Consider the following 19,629-nt stretch of genomic DNA (forward strand, 5'->3'; position numbering starts at 1 on the left):
AGGATGAGGTTTGTTCAAAATTGTAGTGTCTTCAGGGCTTACCATAGCTACCTGAACAACTGCTGAAAACTAGAGGGAACATTTCTGGATGCAAGTTAAGATACATTACATCTACATTTCTAGTTTTAGGTCTTCATGATGTAGATGGGGACTCTACATACTGGGTCACCTATTAATTTGTTAAGCACCAATAAATGTATTTAACCTATGAAAAACACAAACGAAGGTGGTCTTTATCCAGAGAGACTGGGTCTAAAAGACTAAAGCAGATGCACTGGGAGACCCAATGGGAAATGTTAACTTTATTATATAATTTGTATCCTTTAGTCCACATCTTCTAAGGAGCTGGAGAAGGCATTTATTGTGGGTTAGTTTTTATGGGTGTGGGGGAGTAGGGGAAAGTGAATCTTAGGCACTAGAACACCACTTGATCAATACACTATTAAAACGTATTACTGAATTTATCTGTCTGCTGTGTCTACAAGAGTTTACCAGTAATTCTTGATCCATGAAGTATGGCTTCTCCGGAGATCCATCATTTGTTTCCATATCAATTGCAAAACAAAAGAACAGGGCATCCATGACCACTTCGAAAACCGACAAAAAGCTGTGGGCTACCAAGCAGGCAAAAAGTGCAACTAGCAACAGAGGAACTACCCATACATGGAACTCATGATGGTAGTTAAATGCCATTAGCCCTCCAAAAACTGTGAAACATACAACAAACACCTGTATAAAGGGGGAAAAAAGGAAGCAGCTATATTACAATATGCACCAAAGCTATGGCAAATATTTTATTGGCTAATCTTTTAAAGACAATTTATTTCATAAACGGGAGAGAAGACTTGAGATCAATCAATTTGAAACCATCTAGCTGTTCACACAGGACACATGTGGATACACAGATTTACTATCAGTTATTCTTGTCTTCCCATCCATGTCCTTGCCATATGTTTTATACCCACTTGTCATGCCTTGTCTTAAATTAGACTAAGTTCTAACGGGCATTAACTCTCTCTTACCATGTGTTTGTGCAGCATTTAGTGCAATGAGGCCTCTCGGTGCTTCTGTAATACTAATGATAATAATGAAGTTCCTCCAACAAAAATGCAAGAACCTGATTCTCCTCTCATCAAGCTCATTTTACATTAGTGTAACTCCATGACTTCAACAGAGTCATACTCCCGATTTACTCAGTGTATGTGAAAAGAGAATCAGGCTCAAATCTTTGTCTTCATTATTACAGGATTGGGCCTATAGTTAGTCTATAATTAGGAGTTTATACATGGACTTTGTAAATTACAGTCTCTTACCTTTCCTAGAAAAATAATGAAGTCTCCAAAGCAATTAATGAATGCTATATTAGCAGAATTCTTTGCTAAAATAGAGAGAGCATCCTTTGCCGAGGTACAAAAATTTGTCCCATTTATGGCCGTTGTGGTGTATACATGCTGAAATGAGAGAATAAAAAGGTAGAAATCTTTTAATCTGGAATTTACTATGGGAAAAGGAAAGCCTTAAAATATCTTTGGAAATATCGATGTTGTGCTTGCACATACAAGAGTTATTTTGCATAGTCTTGCAGTTTAATTTCAAGCAAGTATATTAACTATGCCTGTAACTTCAAACTGACTTTTCACATAACTTCTGCGCTGGGTAAAAAAGGACAAAAGTAAAATTTGTGTTTCTGAAACTACCTCTTTCCAATTTCTTTTGGAACACTGCAGAGCCACACCCATGTCCTTTGGTAACGAATAACTAATATGACATGTAAACTACAATGAAACTCGTATCTGGACATATGCCATGCTGGCCACCTTTTCGATGTATATGCCAGCTAGAGTGTTGTGTTTGGTAAATTATACAAATGAAACAAAAAGTAACACTTGTTATTAAACTTTTCACATTTAAAAATCAATGATTAAACAAGTTTTGTATCTGACCCTTTCACTTACTATTGAGCTTTTGAATTTTCATTGACCCATAACCATAAAAAAACTACTTCACAGAAAGACAAAATAATAATAAGAGTGGCAGGGAGTGTCGGGACTAGATCAGTTGGTCTTATGTGGGGAAAATATATGTTGATTTCAGTGGAAATTGCGGGCACTCAGGATTTTCAAGTAGGTACCGAGATTTTTGCAAGATTTTACTATTATTTGTCTTCAAGTGGAGTTTTGCAAAGGCAGACTGGAGGATAGCCTTATCATCTACTTCTATAGGATTCTTCTAGCATCTTTTCAAAATAGTTGATATCAACATAATGGATAGAAATCATCAATGAGGAGTTGAATTAATATCTGAATAAGGAGCAGGAAAAATGTCACTTGATATATAAAATATAATTATACTATACTAGTTTTTGAAAAAAGAAGCCAGATTATACAGTATTAAAAACATTAGTTAAGTTTGGCATGCTCACTAAGACTAACAGAATGCAAGAGTTTTTGTGCAAAAGGAATTTGATGGCCTCACCGTTTATTTAGGGATTAGAACACCTTCTGCTTTGCTTGCGAATGAAAAAAATTCTCAGCATCTGCTGAAGGAAATATTTCTTTCTGGATTTCTGGTCTAACTTTCCACTTTTTCTTATTATAAATCAAAATACAGAACTGCCCAGTACAGCATCTATCTACTTTACATATTCCTAGAATGCCCAGTTATATTCCATGACTGGATAACTAACATCTAGGCACCAAGTCCTGGTATAATATAAACTATGACATGACTATATTTTAAAATATTTTTAAAAGGGAATTCATAAAAGCAATTAAGACTTTTGGTATAAACGTAGTAGTACAGCGTTTCTCGAACTGGGGTCGACGTTTGTATTGGGAAAGCCCCTGGCGGGCCGGGACAGTTTGTTTACCTGCCCTGTCTGCAGATCCGGCCGATCGTGGCTCCCACTGGCTGCAGTTCACCGCTGCAGGCCAATGGGAGCTGCTGGAAGCAGTGGCCAGTAAGTACCTCGGCCCGCGTCGCTTCCAGCAGCTCCCATTGGGCTGGAGCTGCGAACCGCAGCCAGTGGGAGCCGCGATCGGCTGGACCTGCAGACGGGGCAGGTAAACAAACTGGCCCAGCCCGCCAGGGGCTTTCCCTACAAAAGCAGCGACCCCAGTTTGAGAAACACTGTAGTAGCAGAATATTCATTTTATCTGATGAGACAAGGGAAATAGTTTCAGTTCCTAAATCAGTGAAATCACACAGTGGGGTCATGTAAGCAATGATGCTCTTTCATTGGGAAATTATTATATAGCACCAAATGTGTTCCAAGTGCTTCCACAGAGCTTAAAATAATTAATGTCAAGACTGATTTCTACAGCACTAGGCAATACATACATAAGACAGCGGAATGGACACAGAATGTAGAATGTAGATCTGCTTGTTCATATTATTTTAAATAAGGTGGTTAGAAAAACAGACTCCTGTACTAGACAGTTTCATTTCTACTCAAGCTGCTCCTTTTCCTTGCCAGTACCGTAACAATGTCTGTGCAGGGTATAAAAATATTAGCTAAAGTATCTGTTAGTAATAATGATTAGTAATACTATGGGCATAGCATGTCTTCCATCTGAAGATTTCAATGCACTTTACAAGCTTTGATGGATTTATTTAACACTCTGAGACATTATTTGCCTTCAGTATCCTAAGCGTAAAGGCTATGTACCTGGTCCTGCTTCACTGAAGTGGATGTGAGTTTTGCCATTAACTTCAATGAAAGCAGGACTGGACTCTACTTATATAACTGGCACAGTCTCTTCTCTTGAATATCAAGAGAATACTATGTACTTTTGTACAAACACTATTTCCATCCTTCAAAAGACAAAAATGCACTTGCCAGCTATGTTGGGATGCGAATAGCACCTGCATGATGATTTGTGGTACTACAAGCAAACAAAGCAGAAACAGAAGCAGCAGCAGCATTTAGTCAACGCTTTGAAATTTCAAACCATATAAACATTAACCAAATCACCACAACACTCAGCAAGGCAGACAGGTAAGTAATAATACAATATTACGGGAGTAAAAAGAAGCACTAAGAGATTGAGTGAGTTGATCAATGTCACAAAAGCAGTCAGTGACTGAGGCAGGATTAGAACTCAGGAGTTCCTGGCTTTCACAGTGCAGGCTAAATCTCCTAAACCAAGCTCTCTCCATGCTTTGAACAAATTTACAGGTACAAGATAAAATGTATGGTTTAGAGAGCAATTCCATGCACTTCAATCACATTTTACTAGTTTATTATACAAACAATGAAATAACACACTGGTTCCACACATATTAAAACCTCAGTCTCACAGTTCAGGTCTCTATGTTCCTAATCCATTAAACCACTTATGTACCTGCCTAATTTTAAAGCATATGAACAGGCCTACCAAAATAAACAGGACTACCAGCATGGTTGACATTAAGCACACTATTGGAGGGTTTTGTTGGATGGTGGCCTTAGCCACTGTGAAGAACTGGGGCTATTATGCCTGTACATAAGAGTTCTGGTTGGTATTGTGAAGTTGATTTAGGAAAAACTGCTGTATCACAGGTGTCTAAATGTATGTGGATCCACCACTGCTGGCAGGTACACGCCAGAGTGATACAATGGAGGTTATTAGGACTCAGGGCTTGTCTACATCACAAAGTTGCAGCGCTGGTGAGGGGGTTACAGCGCTGCAACTTAGGAGGTGTACACATCTGCAGGGCATCACCAGCGCTGCAACTCCCTGTTTGCAGCGCTGGCCGTACTCCCGTTTTGTCTCGGGTGTAGAGGATCCAGCGCTGGTGATCCAGCGCTGGTAATCAAGTGTAGACACTTACCAGCGCTTTTCTTGACCTTCGTGGAATAAGCAGGTATCCCAGCATACCTGAGGAAGCCTCTGGTAATCAAGCTGGTCTCCTTCCCCGGTTTGCTCTCGCGTTCCCCGAACCCCGAGCAAGCAGGTCTCCTTCCCTGCGGTTTGCTGGGTGGTTCGGGGAACGCGAGAGCAAACCGCGGCGAAGCTGGTCTCCTTCCCCGGTTTGCTCTCGCGTTCCCCGAACCCCCGAGCAAGCAGGTCTCCTTCCCTGCGGTTTGCAGGGTGGTTCGGGGAACGCGAGAGCAAACCGCGGCGAATCTGGTCTCCTTCCCCGGTTTGCTCTCGCGTTCCCCGAACCCCGAGCAAGCAGGTCTCCTTCCCTGCGGTTTGCAGGGGGGTTCGGGGAACGCGAGAGCAAACCGCGGCGAAGCTGGTCTCCTTCCCCCGTTTGCTCTCGCGTTCCCCGAACCCCCCTGCAAACCGCAGGGAAGGAGACCTGCTTGCTCGGGGGTAAGGGGAACGCGAGAGCAAACCGCGGGCAAGCTGGTCTCCTTCCCCGCGGTTTGCTCTCGCGTTCCCCGAACCCCCCTGCAAACCGCAGGGAAGGAGACCTGCTTGCTCGGGGGTTCGGGGAACGCGAGAGCAAACCGCGGGCAAGCTGGTCTCCTTCCCCGGTTTGCTCTCGCGTTCCCCGAACCCCCCTTGAAGCCGCCTAACAGCGCTGCAGTGTGGCCACATCTAACACCACTTGCAGCGCTGGTTGCTGTAAGTGTGGCCACTCTGCAGCGCTGGCCCTATACAGCTGTACTAATACAGCTGTAACAACCAGCGCTGCAAAATTGTAGATGTAGACATACCCTCAGCGATCCTAGTCAGGTACAATGAATGAGCTGCATCTTTACAAAACCAGTTTTGGCTCAATCACCTGAGGAGTGAAAGAAATAAGGAAGGAAGGAGCAGTAGAAAGTTACCTAAAAGGCAGAACAAAGGAAGCCAGCAGGGTTTAAAAAGCAAACCACACAGGAATATGAGAGCCAGACAGGAGGAAGCGGCAAGGGGGAGGAGAAAGCAAGGTCACCCAGGATGGGGCAGCATCATGGGGCAAGGTGCTCTGACCACTTTCCTATGCCCAGCTGGCCCCAAGGCCTCTGAAAACCCATGGGACTCCGACCCCAGTCCAAAAGAATGCCTTGGAGTGATGAGGAAACTGAGACAGAGATGTGAATTTAGTGTTTATTATTTTGTATGGGGGAGGGACAGCTCAGTGGTTTGAGCACCGGCTTGCTAAACCCAGTATTGAGAGTTCAGTCCTTGAAGGGGCCATTTAGGGATCTGGGGCAAAAATCTGTCTAGGGATGAGTCCTGCTTTGAACAGGGTTTTGGACTAGATCTCCTGAGGTCCCTCCCAACCCTGATATTTTAGGATCAAGTATAAAAGAGAATAAATGTGTTAGACGTGCAGACTCTGTGTGCATGTTAACTGCTTCACAACCGCTGCATGCACCTTAGAGAATTAAACTATAAACCAGAAACTTAACCCCTTGGGGTGGAGTTCTTGGGAGAGGGTGTGTTTAACTACAAGGTAGCTTGAGGGGTCACCACTGCACCCAGAGGGATTAGACAGCTGGACAGCAAGTTCCAGATCACAAGGGGGTACTAGATGGAAGGTCTGAGCCCTGAAAATGTGCCTAGGGACCGAGAAATGGCTGGACTCCATTCATACACCAGGGGCTTAAAACACACAGGAATCTAGAGCGAAAGAGGCTTGGATTTCCCTCACAAAGTACTAGTGAGTGACTGAAAAGGGTCACTTGCTAGGATCTGCAACAATCACCAGCAACCAACACAGACAGACAATAGCTAAATCAGTGTCCCCAAACTGAGCAGATACAATCGTTAACACACCACATTATACTCAGCCTAACACCTATTTGGAAAGAGCGTCCCAAATCCTAAATCACAAGGAGCATTTCTAACGTGTTATGAAATCTTAAATGTTCCATTGTTTTCTAGTTAGCGGGAGAATTCACTAACTCATTTCCTTTCATGGAAAGATATATTTGCTGAGTAAGGGAAGGTAAATCAAAGTCAATTTAGAATTTGCTTTCATTTGGAAACAGGCAATATAAATAGATTTCAATAGATTTTAAACTTTTCCCTTAGTCACTAGATTCTGTTTAATATACTAGTGATTTTCCACTAGCGCAGTCTTTCCCAAAGGACTACAGGCAAGCAGTTATGACATCAGAGCTGCGCCATAAATCAAAGGGCCTGGGATGCAGTAGATAAAACACAACCTCACTCCTTCACTAAAAAGAGTTAATGTACCAAAACCACCTTTGTGAAGAACACAGCCCTCTTTGCTTTGAAGCCTGGGAACCAGACATATTTCTCAGTATCAGGACAGATAAATAAGGAATGTGAATGTTTACATATTTTCTAATACCACAGTATGCAAGAAAACTACTTAGAAAAAACATCCTTCTATATTTCACAACACAGAATGTCAAGGGTCTTGGAAAAACTGACCTGCTAGCTTCATGAGAAAAGCACTGTGGCAGAGATCCAGGCCATAAATTCTCTGTCTGTTGAGAATAATTGCTACTTTGTATAACAGCTGAACACAGTCCTCCATTGAAGGATTGGCTATAACAAAATGAGCTCAGTGAAAAAGAACTGCCATAGCAACAGAGTCATCTTAAAAAAGAAGCCAAAACCAAGCTGCTTAGATATCCCACTTCAGCTTCTTCTGCCCAGCCTGGCCTGATTTTCTCTTTGCTTCAATAGAGCCGCAGACTCTAGAGGGCCAGCCTGCAATGTGGTGGATCTGAGTTTGAATCCTGAGTGCCATAGAGATATGCTCAGAGAATGAAAGCTGGATAAATAAGAGACTATAATGTAATTCTGGCTAGCTTACAGAACAGTATCAGAGCAGACTCTGGAGGAAGCCATGTCACGCCACCTCTGAATAGAGGGACGAAACAGAGCAACATGGGGCCTGTGAGAACTGCAACAGGGAGGAAATGCAGGACTCCTTCAGTGCCTTGGAAAATACCATCTCTTGAAGTCTCAGGAAATTTAAAAAAGTGCTACTCATCCAAAGGGCTACATTAAAACACCAGTCCACCAATATTGCAGCCCTCCAACAACTTTCCTGATGTGCCCTACACAGACTCACAAGCTTACCTTTCTCAACTCCTTGATCTTCAGCCCTTTCCATCCTTGAATCCTTGACCTGCTCAAGGGACTACGCATGCCCCTCCACTGTCTTCTTGTTCTTTTCCATGCATGTAATCTAGTCCTTCCCAGGCTATCAAAGACAGACTGGTACTAGCAGCACATTCTCTGTCTCAGCCCCATTCCTCTCCTTCAGAACTCACTGCTGCATCTGGGTTTCCTCTCAACCATGGGACCTAACCATAAAGACTCTGCCTCTATTGACCCCGTAGCCATAATGTATGTTCTATATAGTTAGTGCCACACTGATTTTCATTTGGATGTTCTCAAATAAACCTGTGCTGAGCCCCAGCATAGCTCAGGAGTTACCCGTCTCAAAAGCACTGTTTCTGAATTCCTTGGCACCTGCTTCCTTGTTTTAAAAAGGAAGTTTCATTTGGCAGACACTAATGGACAATCACAGATCACAGTCAGGTCTATGAACTACACTTGCTATTAACTGAGAGCTTATTATGGAGTCAAAAGTTCAGTTCAACCTGCATCAATGGAATCATAGGCCAGTACAGTATAATTGTTCTCTAATTCCCACATGGTTAACCATACAATAGAATATATAAAACCGAAGTTTTTATTTCCTGTTGAGGCATTTAAGAAGGCCCTTAGGGAAAACAAACAAGCTTTTTAAAAAAAATATGATTTAACTGAAACTATTCATTCTTTTAGTTGACTGTGTTTTTGAGATGCCTGAAAACTCTAGCCGACCATCTAGTAGCAAATCTGTCAGTAACATTAAAATACAGTAATTTTGGGAGGATGGGGATGGGAAGAGGTATCTGATGGGGTAAGATAGTAAGAATGTTTGGCAGTCTGCAGAAGAAAGTGTATTTATATCAGCGTTTCTCGATTTTGTCTGCATCCACATCACTTTTGCACAACGTATTTCAATCCCATGACCACAAAGCTCTTGCCAGACTGCCACCCAAAGGTTTAAATTACGGAAGAAAGCACACCAGTAGACATGAATATGATTGTTAACCAGGGTTACTATTACTTTTATATTTATATAATAAGGCAGTTAAAATAATTTCATAATTTTGCTGAATTTCAGTACCAATAAATGGTGAGCCATAACACTGGCTATTATCACTAATGGCCACCACAAGGTTCTATATGCCATTGCAGCCTCAAAATCATGGTGCAGATTAGAATAAAGAAACCACACGCTCCTCAGAAATTCCTTCAGAAACCTATGTGCTGCACTTTGGAATGGGTGCTTGCCAGTTGGCTGCAGATCAACCCAAACCGGACATAGAAAAGCAAAATTATACTTCTGGTGATGTACTATAAAATACATTTATTGAAACAAGACTAAGGAAGGAGAGATGTCTTTGAAATACTCAAAGTTAAGGAACTGCCACAACTATTTAAGAGAGGAGGCAGAAATTGTGACTACCAAACCAAAAAAAAGAGGGATTATTTATATGGAAGAGAAATTCCAATCCACCGGATTTTACTTGAGATGATTTGGATAGGTTTATCTGGGCCTTACTGAAACCATGAATGCAAGATGATGAAAAATCTATGGTAATTCTAACAAATGTTGGCAAACAGAAGGATAATGATTTTGTATTCATAATGCACCTTTCATCCAGATAGATCCCAGAGAGTTTTACTAATGTATTATACACATACAAATCAGAAAGACAGTAGATTTGGGGTGAGCTGTTTAACATAGTAATGTTATGCCACAGGACAGGACCCAGTTGCAAGTACAGAGGGAATTTAGGCAGGCAGAATATAATTACCCAAATTGTAGTCCAAACAGAACATTGGGGTAACACTGCTGCTTATGCGGGAAGTGTCACTGAATCTTTAATGATTATAAGCAGCCACTGCAACAGAACTCTATAGTCAGCACATGTTATAACTATTAGTGACTAACAAGTAACCCAGGTAATGGCAGGATGTCTTTGAAAGAAAGTCTCCACTGTAATTAAAAGCCCACTGCTGGCCCACGGGGCTGTTTAACTGTAGTGCAGACGTTCAGGCTCAAGCTGCAGCCTGAGCTCTGAGATCCTCCCACTTTGCAGGATATTAGAGCCTGGGCTCCAGCCCGAGCCTAAACATCTACATTGCAATTAAACAGCCCTTAGGTTGAGCCCTGCGAACCCCCATCACCTAGCACAGGCCACCAGTGGGTTTTTTATTGTAGTGTAGATATCCCCTTAGGCATCTCTTGAGCAAGGTCCTTAGAGATCTGTATGAGTCTCAGATGAGTGCTTTGGGATTATGATTCACTTCCAGGAGACTGTGTTTGAACTGAGCTGAGGGGAGAAGAACAGAAGATATTACTATATACCAGCTGTTTTCTAGCCTAGGACCTGATGCTTTGAATTAGTGAACTAAAGACAGAAGAGTGGAGATACAGAAGTGCAGATAATTCTGAAAATCCACAGACAAGGGACATTTATTCAGTGAACAGGCCTTAATGGAAAGTCTAGGGAGAAGGTAATCAGCAAGAGGTTCTTATTGCCTGAGCCACTTTTGAAATCTGCGGATGAGTGAAAGGGCAGTTATAACCTCTTTCCATTCTTTAGAGATCTAGCATCCTGTTCATGTTTTGGTATATTTAATATTAATGTCATGCTGTTCTGCACATCCAAGCTACTGTTTCTATTCCACATGCAGCGTTTGCAGGTTTTTAGATATAGCATGTGAACAAATATCCTTTGGACTGTACCATATAGATAAAAGGAAAACAAGGCAGAATAAGAAACCTAAATGGATCCACACTTGAACAATATTATGTTGTAACAGATGATTAAGGGGGATCACCAAATCCACACAGCACTGGACAGTTAAAACAACATAGTAAAATACCCCACGTTGGCAATGGGCTAATTCTCCACCTGTAGGAGATGCACATGAAAATCAGGGCCCAAGTTTAAAATCTCATCTGAAAGATGGGATATCCAGCTGCATAGTGCCCACTCACAACATAATGTGCCACTGGGTTGATACTATCTCACAGATAAGAGTGCTATAGTCTGAATCACCAACATTACTTCCTGGGGCACTTGTTATTCCTCTGCAAGTTTCCCATCCAAGTACTGATCCATTCAACCCTGCTTAGCTTGCGAGATCAGAATTTGTGTCAATCAGATTACTTAATTCCTCCTCAGAGACAGGTAGGAGAAGAAAATATCAGTGTTGGAATGATGAGGAGAGATTTGTAATCATTTTTTTAAAATGTGATTTCTTCCCACCTATCAGAGTTCTCTATGGATTTCTTTTTAGAATTCCCAGGTTTTGCTAAGGGAATATTATCACCGATGAACAAGACTGCGACAAAGGACAAACAGAGAATGGAAAATGTCAGTACACGCAGTAACTCTAGGATCAACTTCAATGACAACTGTTCTACATTTGAGTAACTTAAACCCCTCTTAAAGCTTTTAGTACTTTTCAGATTTTTTTTAAAAATATCAGAAATATACAGACAGGTCACATTTTTAAAAATGAGTTCTTAAAGTTAGGTTCAAACCTAAGCAGGGCTGGCCAGAGGTGAGGGGGAGGCAATTTGCCCCTGGCCTCAGGCCCCGTAGGGGCCTCCACGAGAGTTTTTTGGGGCCCTTGGAGCGGGGTCCTTCACTTGCTCCGGGGGCCCCGGAAAACTCTCGCGGGGCCGGGACCCCAGAGCTTCTTCCGCTCCAGGTCTTCGGCAGCAATTCGGCTGTAGGGAGTCCCTTCCACCACCAAATTGCTGCCGAAGTGCCGGGTCTTCGGCGGCAATTCGGTGGCGGAGGGCCCCTGCTGCGGGTCTTTGGGGCACTTCTGCGGCAGGTCCCAGAGCGGAAGGACCCCCCACCGACGAATTACTGCCAAAGCGGGGACCCTCACCACTGAAGACCCCAGCCCCTCTGAATCCTCTGGGCAGCTCTGAACCTAAGTCCAAATTCAGAAACTATGTAGGTGGCCTCATTTTCAGAAGTGCTGAACACTCAGCAACTTCTATGGATTTCAGTGAGAGTAGCTGTTCAGCACTCTTGAAAATCAAGCCACTTATTTAGACACCTAAAATTGGGCTTGTATTTTCGAAAATCTTGGTCATAATTTTGCAAACTTGAAGCCTGGTTCTGATTTATTTACCTAATCACCCCCCAAAAACCTGCATACACCTTATTTTGTGGGAGGAGAGGGGGGAAGGATTAGACAAATTGATTATCCTGCATAATACACTCATCTGTGCTTGCTCTAACTTTTTTCATATAGCTATAACTTCTATAGGTTACCTTACAAAAGGTTTATGGTTATCTTCTTTTCTAACCTTCTCCCATATGCTACGTTGCTCTGGTTTACAAAGCTGGAGCCATGGTCATCTTTGCCAAAAACATATCCAAACAAACAATTATTTAAACAACAGGCACAGTAATATGATCTTGAATTTAAAAAAACCAAAACAAAAAAACCCACACAAAACACAACCCTCAGTTTTTTGGTTGTTTTTTTTTAAAGATCTATTTTTTACTACAATGGCCAAGGAAAATAACAGGAAATCTTTTAACAAAGTAAGAACTGAAGCACAAGCCTTTGACCCAAGCAGACAGCATTACAATAATTAGACATTCTTGTAACAAAAACATAAATAACATACAACAGCAGCTGGCGAAACCAAATGCTTTTATATTGGCTATCATCTTCGAAGGGCAGGAAGCCAAGATGAAGGGTGACAATAACATGCTTGGAGTCCAAACTAACTACAAGGCTCTTAACCAAGTCAGTGACCATGAGATCTAACCCAGAATGTGAGCCGAGAAAGTTCATCCCACGGAACTCATGATTTTGTTGAACAAGAATTTAGTGTGGTCTGGACTAAGACATATCCTATTTCTTTCAAGCCATTCAGCATTCATTTTCATTTATGCAGCCACTTTAAAATAGCAAAGTGCAGCTCTAGCAGAATCTGATTTAAGAGTTATCAAAGCTCAACTTGTACTGCCCAATGGCATCTTCAGAACTGTAGCATACGAAGTATTAAAGGGGACTGGAGTGAAACAAGAACCCTGAAGAACACCATACATAATCTTTAGGGTGAAGAAGATCTTCTTACTGTTTCCACTCTAACGGCAAAGGATGTCAGAGCCACCACAGATGACGAAGGGACTTTGTAAAAACACAAGAAATAAATATAGACAAGAATGGAGATGGAGTTAGGGGAAATGTGGAAGAAAGGACCAGGCAGAAAAGAGTAGAAGTCAAGTATTTGAAAACTGGCAGTATGTAGAAGATCAATTATTTCCAATAAAAACACCTTGGAAAATAACAGCTAAAAAAGTTGTCTTTCTAAGAAAGGGAATACTGTATTTTGTGGATGCTCCATTTTGGTTTATATTCCAGATAAAGTAATACTGAAAATCGGAAAAGACCAATAAGAGAGTTTTTTCTGTTAGTGAAAGCTCCCAGGGTGGACAGTTATTTCTCTATCTAGATTGTATTATAAACTCTTCAGGGCAAGCACCATGTATTTTACTGTTTGTCTAGTGCCCAACACAATTAGTTCCCTATATTGAATGAATAAGGCCTCCAGGTACTGTTTGTCCTACAAACACAGTAATAAATAATAAGCCACACAGTGTCCATGAGCCATCAGGAGCTGGACATCATCTTCTATTCGGCTTTTTGCATCCTCTAGATCCTCCATTTGGGCCCTCGACATCTCAACAGCCTGTCACCTGACTCATAGAACCCTCTGGCTTTCTAAACCTTGAAGAAGACGGGGAAGGGCCACTGTAGTTTTTCTAATAAGATCTTTCTAAATCGGGGTTCTCATACTTGGGGTTGGTATCCCCCAGGGGGTGGCAGGGTTATTACATGGGGGGTCGTGAGCTGTCAGCCTCCACTCCAAATTCCACTTTACCTCCACCATTTATAATGGTGTTAAATATATTTAAAAATGTGTTTTTATTTGGGGGGGGGGAATGTCACATTCAGAGGCTTGCTATGTGAAAAGGATCACCAGTACAAAAGTTTGAGAACCACTGCTAAACCATCCTTTACACCCAGCTACTTATAGCTATTTGTAATCTCTCTGTTGCTTTGCCACAGGCACCTCTGGATACGCTAGTGAAACAAACAACCCACAAACTCCCCAAATATAGTTGGAGAAATGCTGCCAACACTTACCTTCAGTTTGTCTACACAACTTTGTTTTTAAAACTCAAGTTAATTGATTGCCAGTTGACTGGAGTTAGCTGGTACACGTGTACATACTAGTTGGGACACCTCACAAATGTTTGTGGTGCATCCAGACTCGCATGGACAAATGTGCTAGCTAACTCAAGTTAATCAGCAATCAATTAATTTGAATGCAGACTCAGACTTCAAGGTCAGAAGGGACCAATATGATCATCTAATCTGACCTCCTGCACAAGGCAGGCCACAGAATCTCACCCACTCACTCCTGTAACAGACCCCTAACCTATGTCTGAGTTATTGAAGTCCTCAAATCATGGTTTAAAGACCTCAAGGAGCAGAGAATCTTCCAGCAAGTGACCCGTGCCCCATCCTGCAGAGGAAGGCAAAAACCCTCCAGAGCCTCTGGCAATCTGCCCTGGAGGAAAATTCCTTCCTGATCCCATATATGGCGATCAGTTAAATCCTGAGCATGTGGGCAAAACTCATCAGCCAGCACCCAGGAAAGAATTCTCTGTAGTAACTCAGATCCCATCCCATCACAGACCATTGGGCATATTTACCTGCTAATAATCAAAGATCAATTAATTGCCAAAATTGGGGTATCCCATCATACCATCCCCTCCATAAACTTATCAAGCTTAGTCTTGAAGCCAGATATGTCTTTTGCCCCCACTATTCCCCTTGGAAGGCTGTTCCAGAACTTCACTCCTCTAATGGGTAGAAACCTTCGTCTAATTTCAAGTCTAAACTTCCTAGTGTCCAGTTTATATCCATGTGTTCTTGTGTCCACATTGGTACTAAACTTAAATAATTCCTCTCCCTCCCTGATATTTATCTCTCTGATATATTTATAAAGAGCAATCATCTCTCCCCTCAGCCTTCTTTTGGTTAGGTTAAACAAGACAAGCTCTTTGAGTTTCCTTTCATAAGACAGGTTCTCCATCCTTCGGATCATCCTAGTAGCCCTTCTCTGTACCTGTTCCAGTTTGAATTCATCCTTCTTGAACATGGGAGACCAGAACTGCAAAATATTCCAGATAAGGTCTCACCAATGCCTTGTATAACAGTACTAACACCTCCTTATCTTTACTGGAAATACCTCACCTGATACATCCTAAGACCGCATTAGCTTTTTTAACGGCCATATCACATTGGCAGCTCTTAGTCAACCTGTGATCAGCCAATACTCCAAGGTCCTTCTCCTTCTCTGTTACTTCCAACTGATGTGTCCCCAATTTATAACCAAAATTCTTGTTATTAATCCCTAAATGCATGACCTTGCACTTTTCACTATTAAATTTCATCCTATTACTATTACTCCAGTTTACAAGGTCATCCAGATCTTCCTATATGATATCCTGGTCCTTCTCTATATTAGCAATACCTCCCAGTTTTGTGTCATCCGCAAACTTTATTAGCACATTCCCACTTTTTGTGCCAAGGTCAGTAATAAAAAGATTAAATAACATTGGTCCAAAAACCGATCCCTGAAGAACTCCACTAGTAACCTCCTTCCAGCCTGACAGTTCACCTTTCAGTATGACCCACTGTAGTCTCCCCTTTAACCAGTTCCTTATCCACCTTTCAGTTTTCATATTGATTCTCATCTTTTCCAATTTAGCTAATAATTCCCCACGTGGAACCGCATCAAATGCCTTACTGAAATCGAGGTAAACTAGATCCACTGTGTTTCCTTTGTCTAAAAAATCTGTTACCTTCTCAAAGAAGGAGATCAGGTTGGTTTGGCACAATCTACCTTTTGTAAAACCATGTTGTATTTTGTCCCAATTACCGCTGACCTCAACGTCCTTAACTACTTTCTCCTTCAAATATTTTTCCAAGATTTTGCATACTACAGATGTCAAACTAACAGGCCTATAGTTACTCACTTCTTTTTCCTTTCTTAAAAATAGGAACTATGTTAGCAATTCTCCAGTCGTACAGTACAACCCCTGAGTTTAATGATTCATTAAAAATTCTTGCTAATGGGCTTGCAATTTCATGTGCCAATTCCTTTAATATTCTTGGATGAAGATTATCTGGGCCTTCCCAGTTTAGTCCCATTAAGCTGTTTGAGTTTGGCTTCTACATTGGATGTGGTAATATCTACTTCCATATCCTCATTCCCATTTGTCATCCTACCATTATCCCTAAGTTCCTCATTAGCCTCATTGAAGACTGAGGCAAACTATTTGTTTAGATATTGGGCTATGCCTAGATTATCCTTAACCTCCACTCCATCCTCAGTGTTCAGCAGTCCCACTTCTTCTTTCTTTGTTTGCTTCTTATTTATATGGCTACAGAACCTTTTACTATTGGTTTTAATTCCCTTTGCAAGGTCGAACTCTACACGGCTTTTGGCCTTTCTCACTTTATTCCTACATGTTCTGACTTCAATAAAGGTAGCGTTCCTTGCTAATCCCTCCCATCTTCCACTCCTTGTAGGCTTTCTGCTTTTTCTTAACCACCTCTCTGAGATGCTCGCTCATCCAGCTTGGTCTACAACTCCTGCCTATGAATTTTTCCCCCTTTCTTGGGATGCAGGTTTCTGATAGTTTCTGCAACTTTGACTTAAGTAATTCCAGACCTCCTCTGCCTTTAGATCCACAAGTTCTTCAGTCCAATCCACTTCCCTAACTAATTTCCTTAATTCTTTAAAGTTAGCCCTTTTGAAATAAAAAACCCTAGTCCCAGATCTATTTTTGTTTATCCTTCCATCTAGTTTGAACTGAATTAACTCATGATCACTCGAACCAACGCTGTCCCCTACAACCATTTCTTCTATGAGGTCCTCACTACTCACCAAAACCAAATCTAAAATGGCATCCCCTCTTGTTGGTTCTTCAACTATTTGGTGAAGGAATCCGTCAGCTATCACATCCAGGAAAATCTGAGCCCTATTATTATTACTAGTACTTGTCCTCCAGTCTGTATCTGGGAAGTTAAAGTCTCCCATGATCACACAATTCCCATTAGTGTTTACTTCATTAAAAACATAAAGAGGTCTCTATCCATATCCAAATCGGATCCCGATGGTCTGTAGCACACCTCAAGCCTCAGGGGAGGCTCTTTCTTTCTCAATGTGATTTTTGCCCAGACAGACTCTGTTTTATCCATTCCATCACTTATTTCTTGACAGTTAACCTCATAATCGATATACAATGCTACTCCACCACCTTTGCCTTTATTTCTGTCTTTCCTAAACAGCACATAGCCTTCAATACCTGTACTCCAGTCATGACTACTACTCCACCATATTTCTGTTATCCCTGTAATATCCAGTTTCATTTCCTGCACCAGCAGCTCTAGTTCCTCAATTTTGTTACCTAGGCTCCTCGCATTAGCGTACAAACATCTTAAATTTTTGCCGTTTGGTTTCACTGACATTCTTTACCCGATTAGACACAGACATTCTACCACTAGTATCACCTATTAGACTGGTATCTACACTACCCTTCTTCCTTATGTCCATTCTCATACCCACAGCTGTATCCTTTCTTTCTTTGTTTTCTTCCCTCTCAGTGTTAAATTCTGGTGTGAAGATTACCTGGACATCTCCCAACCATCTCCCCCAAATTCCTAGTTTAACGTTCTCTTAATCAGTTGTGCCAGCCTCCATCCTAGAAATCTATTTCCCTCCTTAATCAGGTGAAGTCCATTCCAAGAAAACAGTCCTCTGTCCATGAATGCTTCCCAGTGGCCACACATCCCAAAGCTCTCCTTATAGCACCACTGCCTGAGCCATCTGTTGAGCACCATAATCTTGTCACACTTTTGTTGCCCTTCTCTAGGAACAGGCAGAATCCCACTGAAAATTACCTGAGCCTCGATTTCCTTAAGCGTCTTCCCCAATCTGGCATAGTCTCCCTTGATACGTTCCAGCGAGAATCTAGTCATATCATTTGTTCCCACATGAAGGACAATCAGCAGATTCTTTCCCGCTCCCGTTAGGATCCTTTTCAGCCTCAGGTGCACATTCCGTATCTTAGCACCCGGCAGACAGCAAGCCCTTCTGTTTTCTGGATCAGCTCTGGTTACAGGCCTGTCCGTTCTTCTCAGTAAGGAGTCTCCAATCACATAGACCTGCCTTTTCCTGGTGATGGTGCAACTATCTGGTCTATCCCGTTCCCTCTGGCTCCAAGTCCTCTCGATTTCTATTGTCCTCTGCAACCCATCCCGTATCTCCTGGGGCTCATATTTGGTGTTGTCATCTCCACTGACTCTTCCCCTCTTTTCTATAGGACTAGTTGCTCTTCTCTTCTTCCTTGCCCTCTCACCTTCAGCAACCACCTGCTGTGCCCCTTCTTCATTTTCCAACTCCACAAACCTGTTTCCTGAGTTCTATTTCTCCTTCACTGGCCCGTCTTTTCCCCTGCCTGGTTCTCTTAGTCACATGCTTACACCGTCCACTTTCCTCACCCAGCAGTCCCTCAGAGTTCTTTGGTCCTGCTTCCATCTGCAAGTCTGAGCTTTTCCCTTCAGCCTCCTCAGGTCTTTGCTCCACCATCTGCTCGAACCCCCTTCTAAACTCAACCGTCAGCTCTATCAGGAGGCACCTCGTGCAGATGAAACTCTTATCAGATGCCCCCTCCAGGATCATGTACATGCCACAGCTTCCACATCCGGTCATCTTCATTGTGTCTTCCACCGCTGCCTCTGTATTGGTCATAGCCTTCCCACCTAAAATCTGTTAGTCCAGGAAACACAAACCAAACCACCACCACCCACAGCAAAACAAATCCCCAAGGGGAACCAGATCATCATCCACTCCCTTCACTAGCCTGTCTATTCCTCGGCCCAGCTCTCTTTGTCTCCCCCGCAAACTCCCACTGAAACTCCCCTGTTTACAGCTCTGTTTGCTGGCTCCCGTGCAGCTGCAGCTGTCTAAAACAGTCTTATCACTCATCTGGCATGTCTACATTAAATCTTCCTGATATTACACACCAAGATTGTGCCTGTGATTGACAGGGTTCTCCCATACTGTAGACAATATTTTATAATATTTAAACTAACATAGCTAGACACAATGCAGACAATGACTCAGTCTGAAATGAACTCTAGGATGCAGAGTACAATTTATTTATATACAGCCTTCACTATATTGAATAACTTTACTTGTAGATTACTTTAGATATGCACTTGATATAATGTATTGTACCTGGTTAAAGTATCTTAGGCATCTTTCTAGACACCAAAAGCAGCAGAAACAGCATTTGAACATGCATCTTGCACATGCACTCTCCTGCAAGGAAATGAAGTAACCAGTTAGTGCGGACAGATTTTATATAAAACTGACATTTTACATCAACTTGCTTAACAGGACACTGCAGTTCTTTTAACAAAGTATTCATTTAAACAGCAGAGATTTCCTTCCTGCTTATGGGAATTGTTTTTAATTCAGATCCTACAGTATTAATGATTGATGAGCTGAACATTTTTTTCCTTTGGATGGAAGATTTTACTCTGG

At 42.0% G+C, this 19,629-nt stretch overlaps 1 protein-coding gene across 6 annotated transcripts in view; it reads right to left on the reverse strand.

The window, feature by feature from the left end:
- The window catches only part of SLC44A3 (solute carrier family 44 member 3), a 173,847-nt gene that overhangs the window by 6,396 nt on the left and 147,822 nt on the right, over positions 1–19,629 (reverse strand). For 5 of the 6 annotated variants that reach the window (XM_050960946.1, XM_050960949.1, XM_050960951.1 and 2 more), the window contains 3 exons: positions 19,321–19,404; positions 1,314–1,451; positions 493–729 (listed from right to left, as the gene is read on the reverse strand). In XM_050960946.1, the coding sequence (XP_050816903.1) occupies positions 493–729; positions 1,314–1,451; positions 19,321–19,404 (459 nt within the window). The remainder of the gene's footprint in view (positions 1–492; positions 730–1,313; positions 1,452–19,320; positions 19,405–19,629) is intronic. The other variant, XM_050960948.1, reaches the window with a different exon arrangement.

The sequence above is a fragment of the Gopherus flavomarginatus genome, chromosome 7 (assembly GCF_025201925.1).
Source record: "Gopherus flavomarginatus isolate rGopFla2 chromosome 7, rGopFla2.mat.asm, whole genome shotgun sequence".
NCBI lineage: Eukaryota > Metazoa > Chordata > Testudines > Testudinidae > Gopherus > Gopherus flavomarginatus.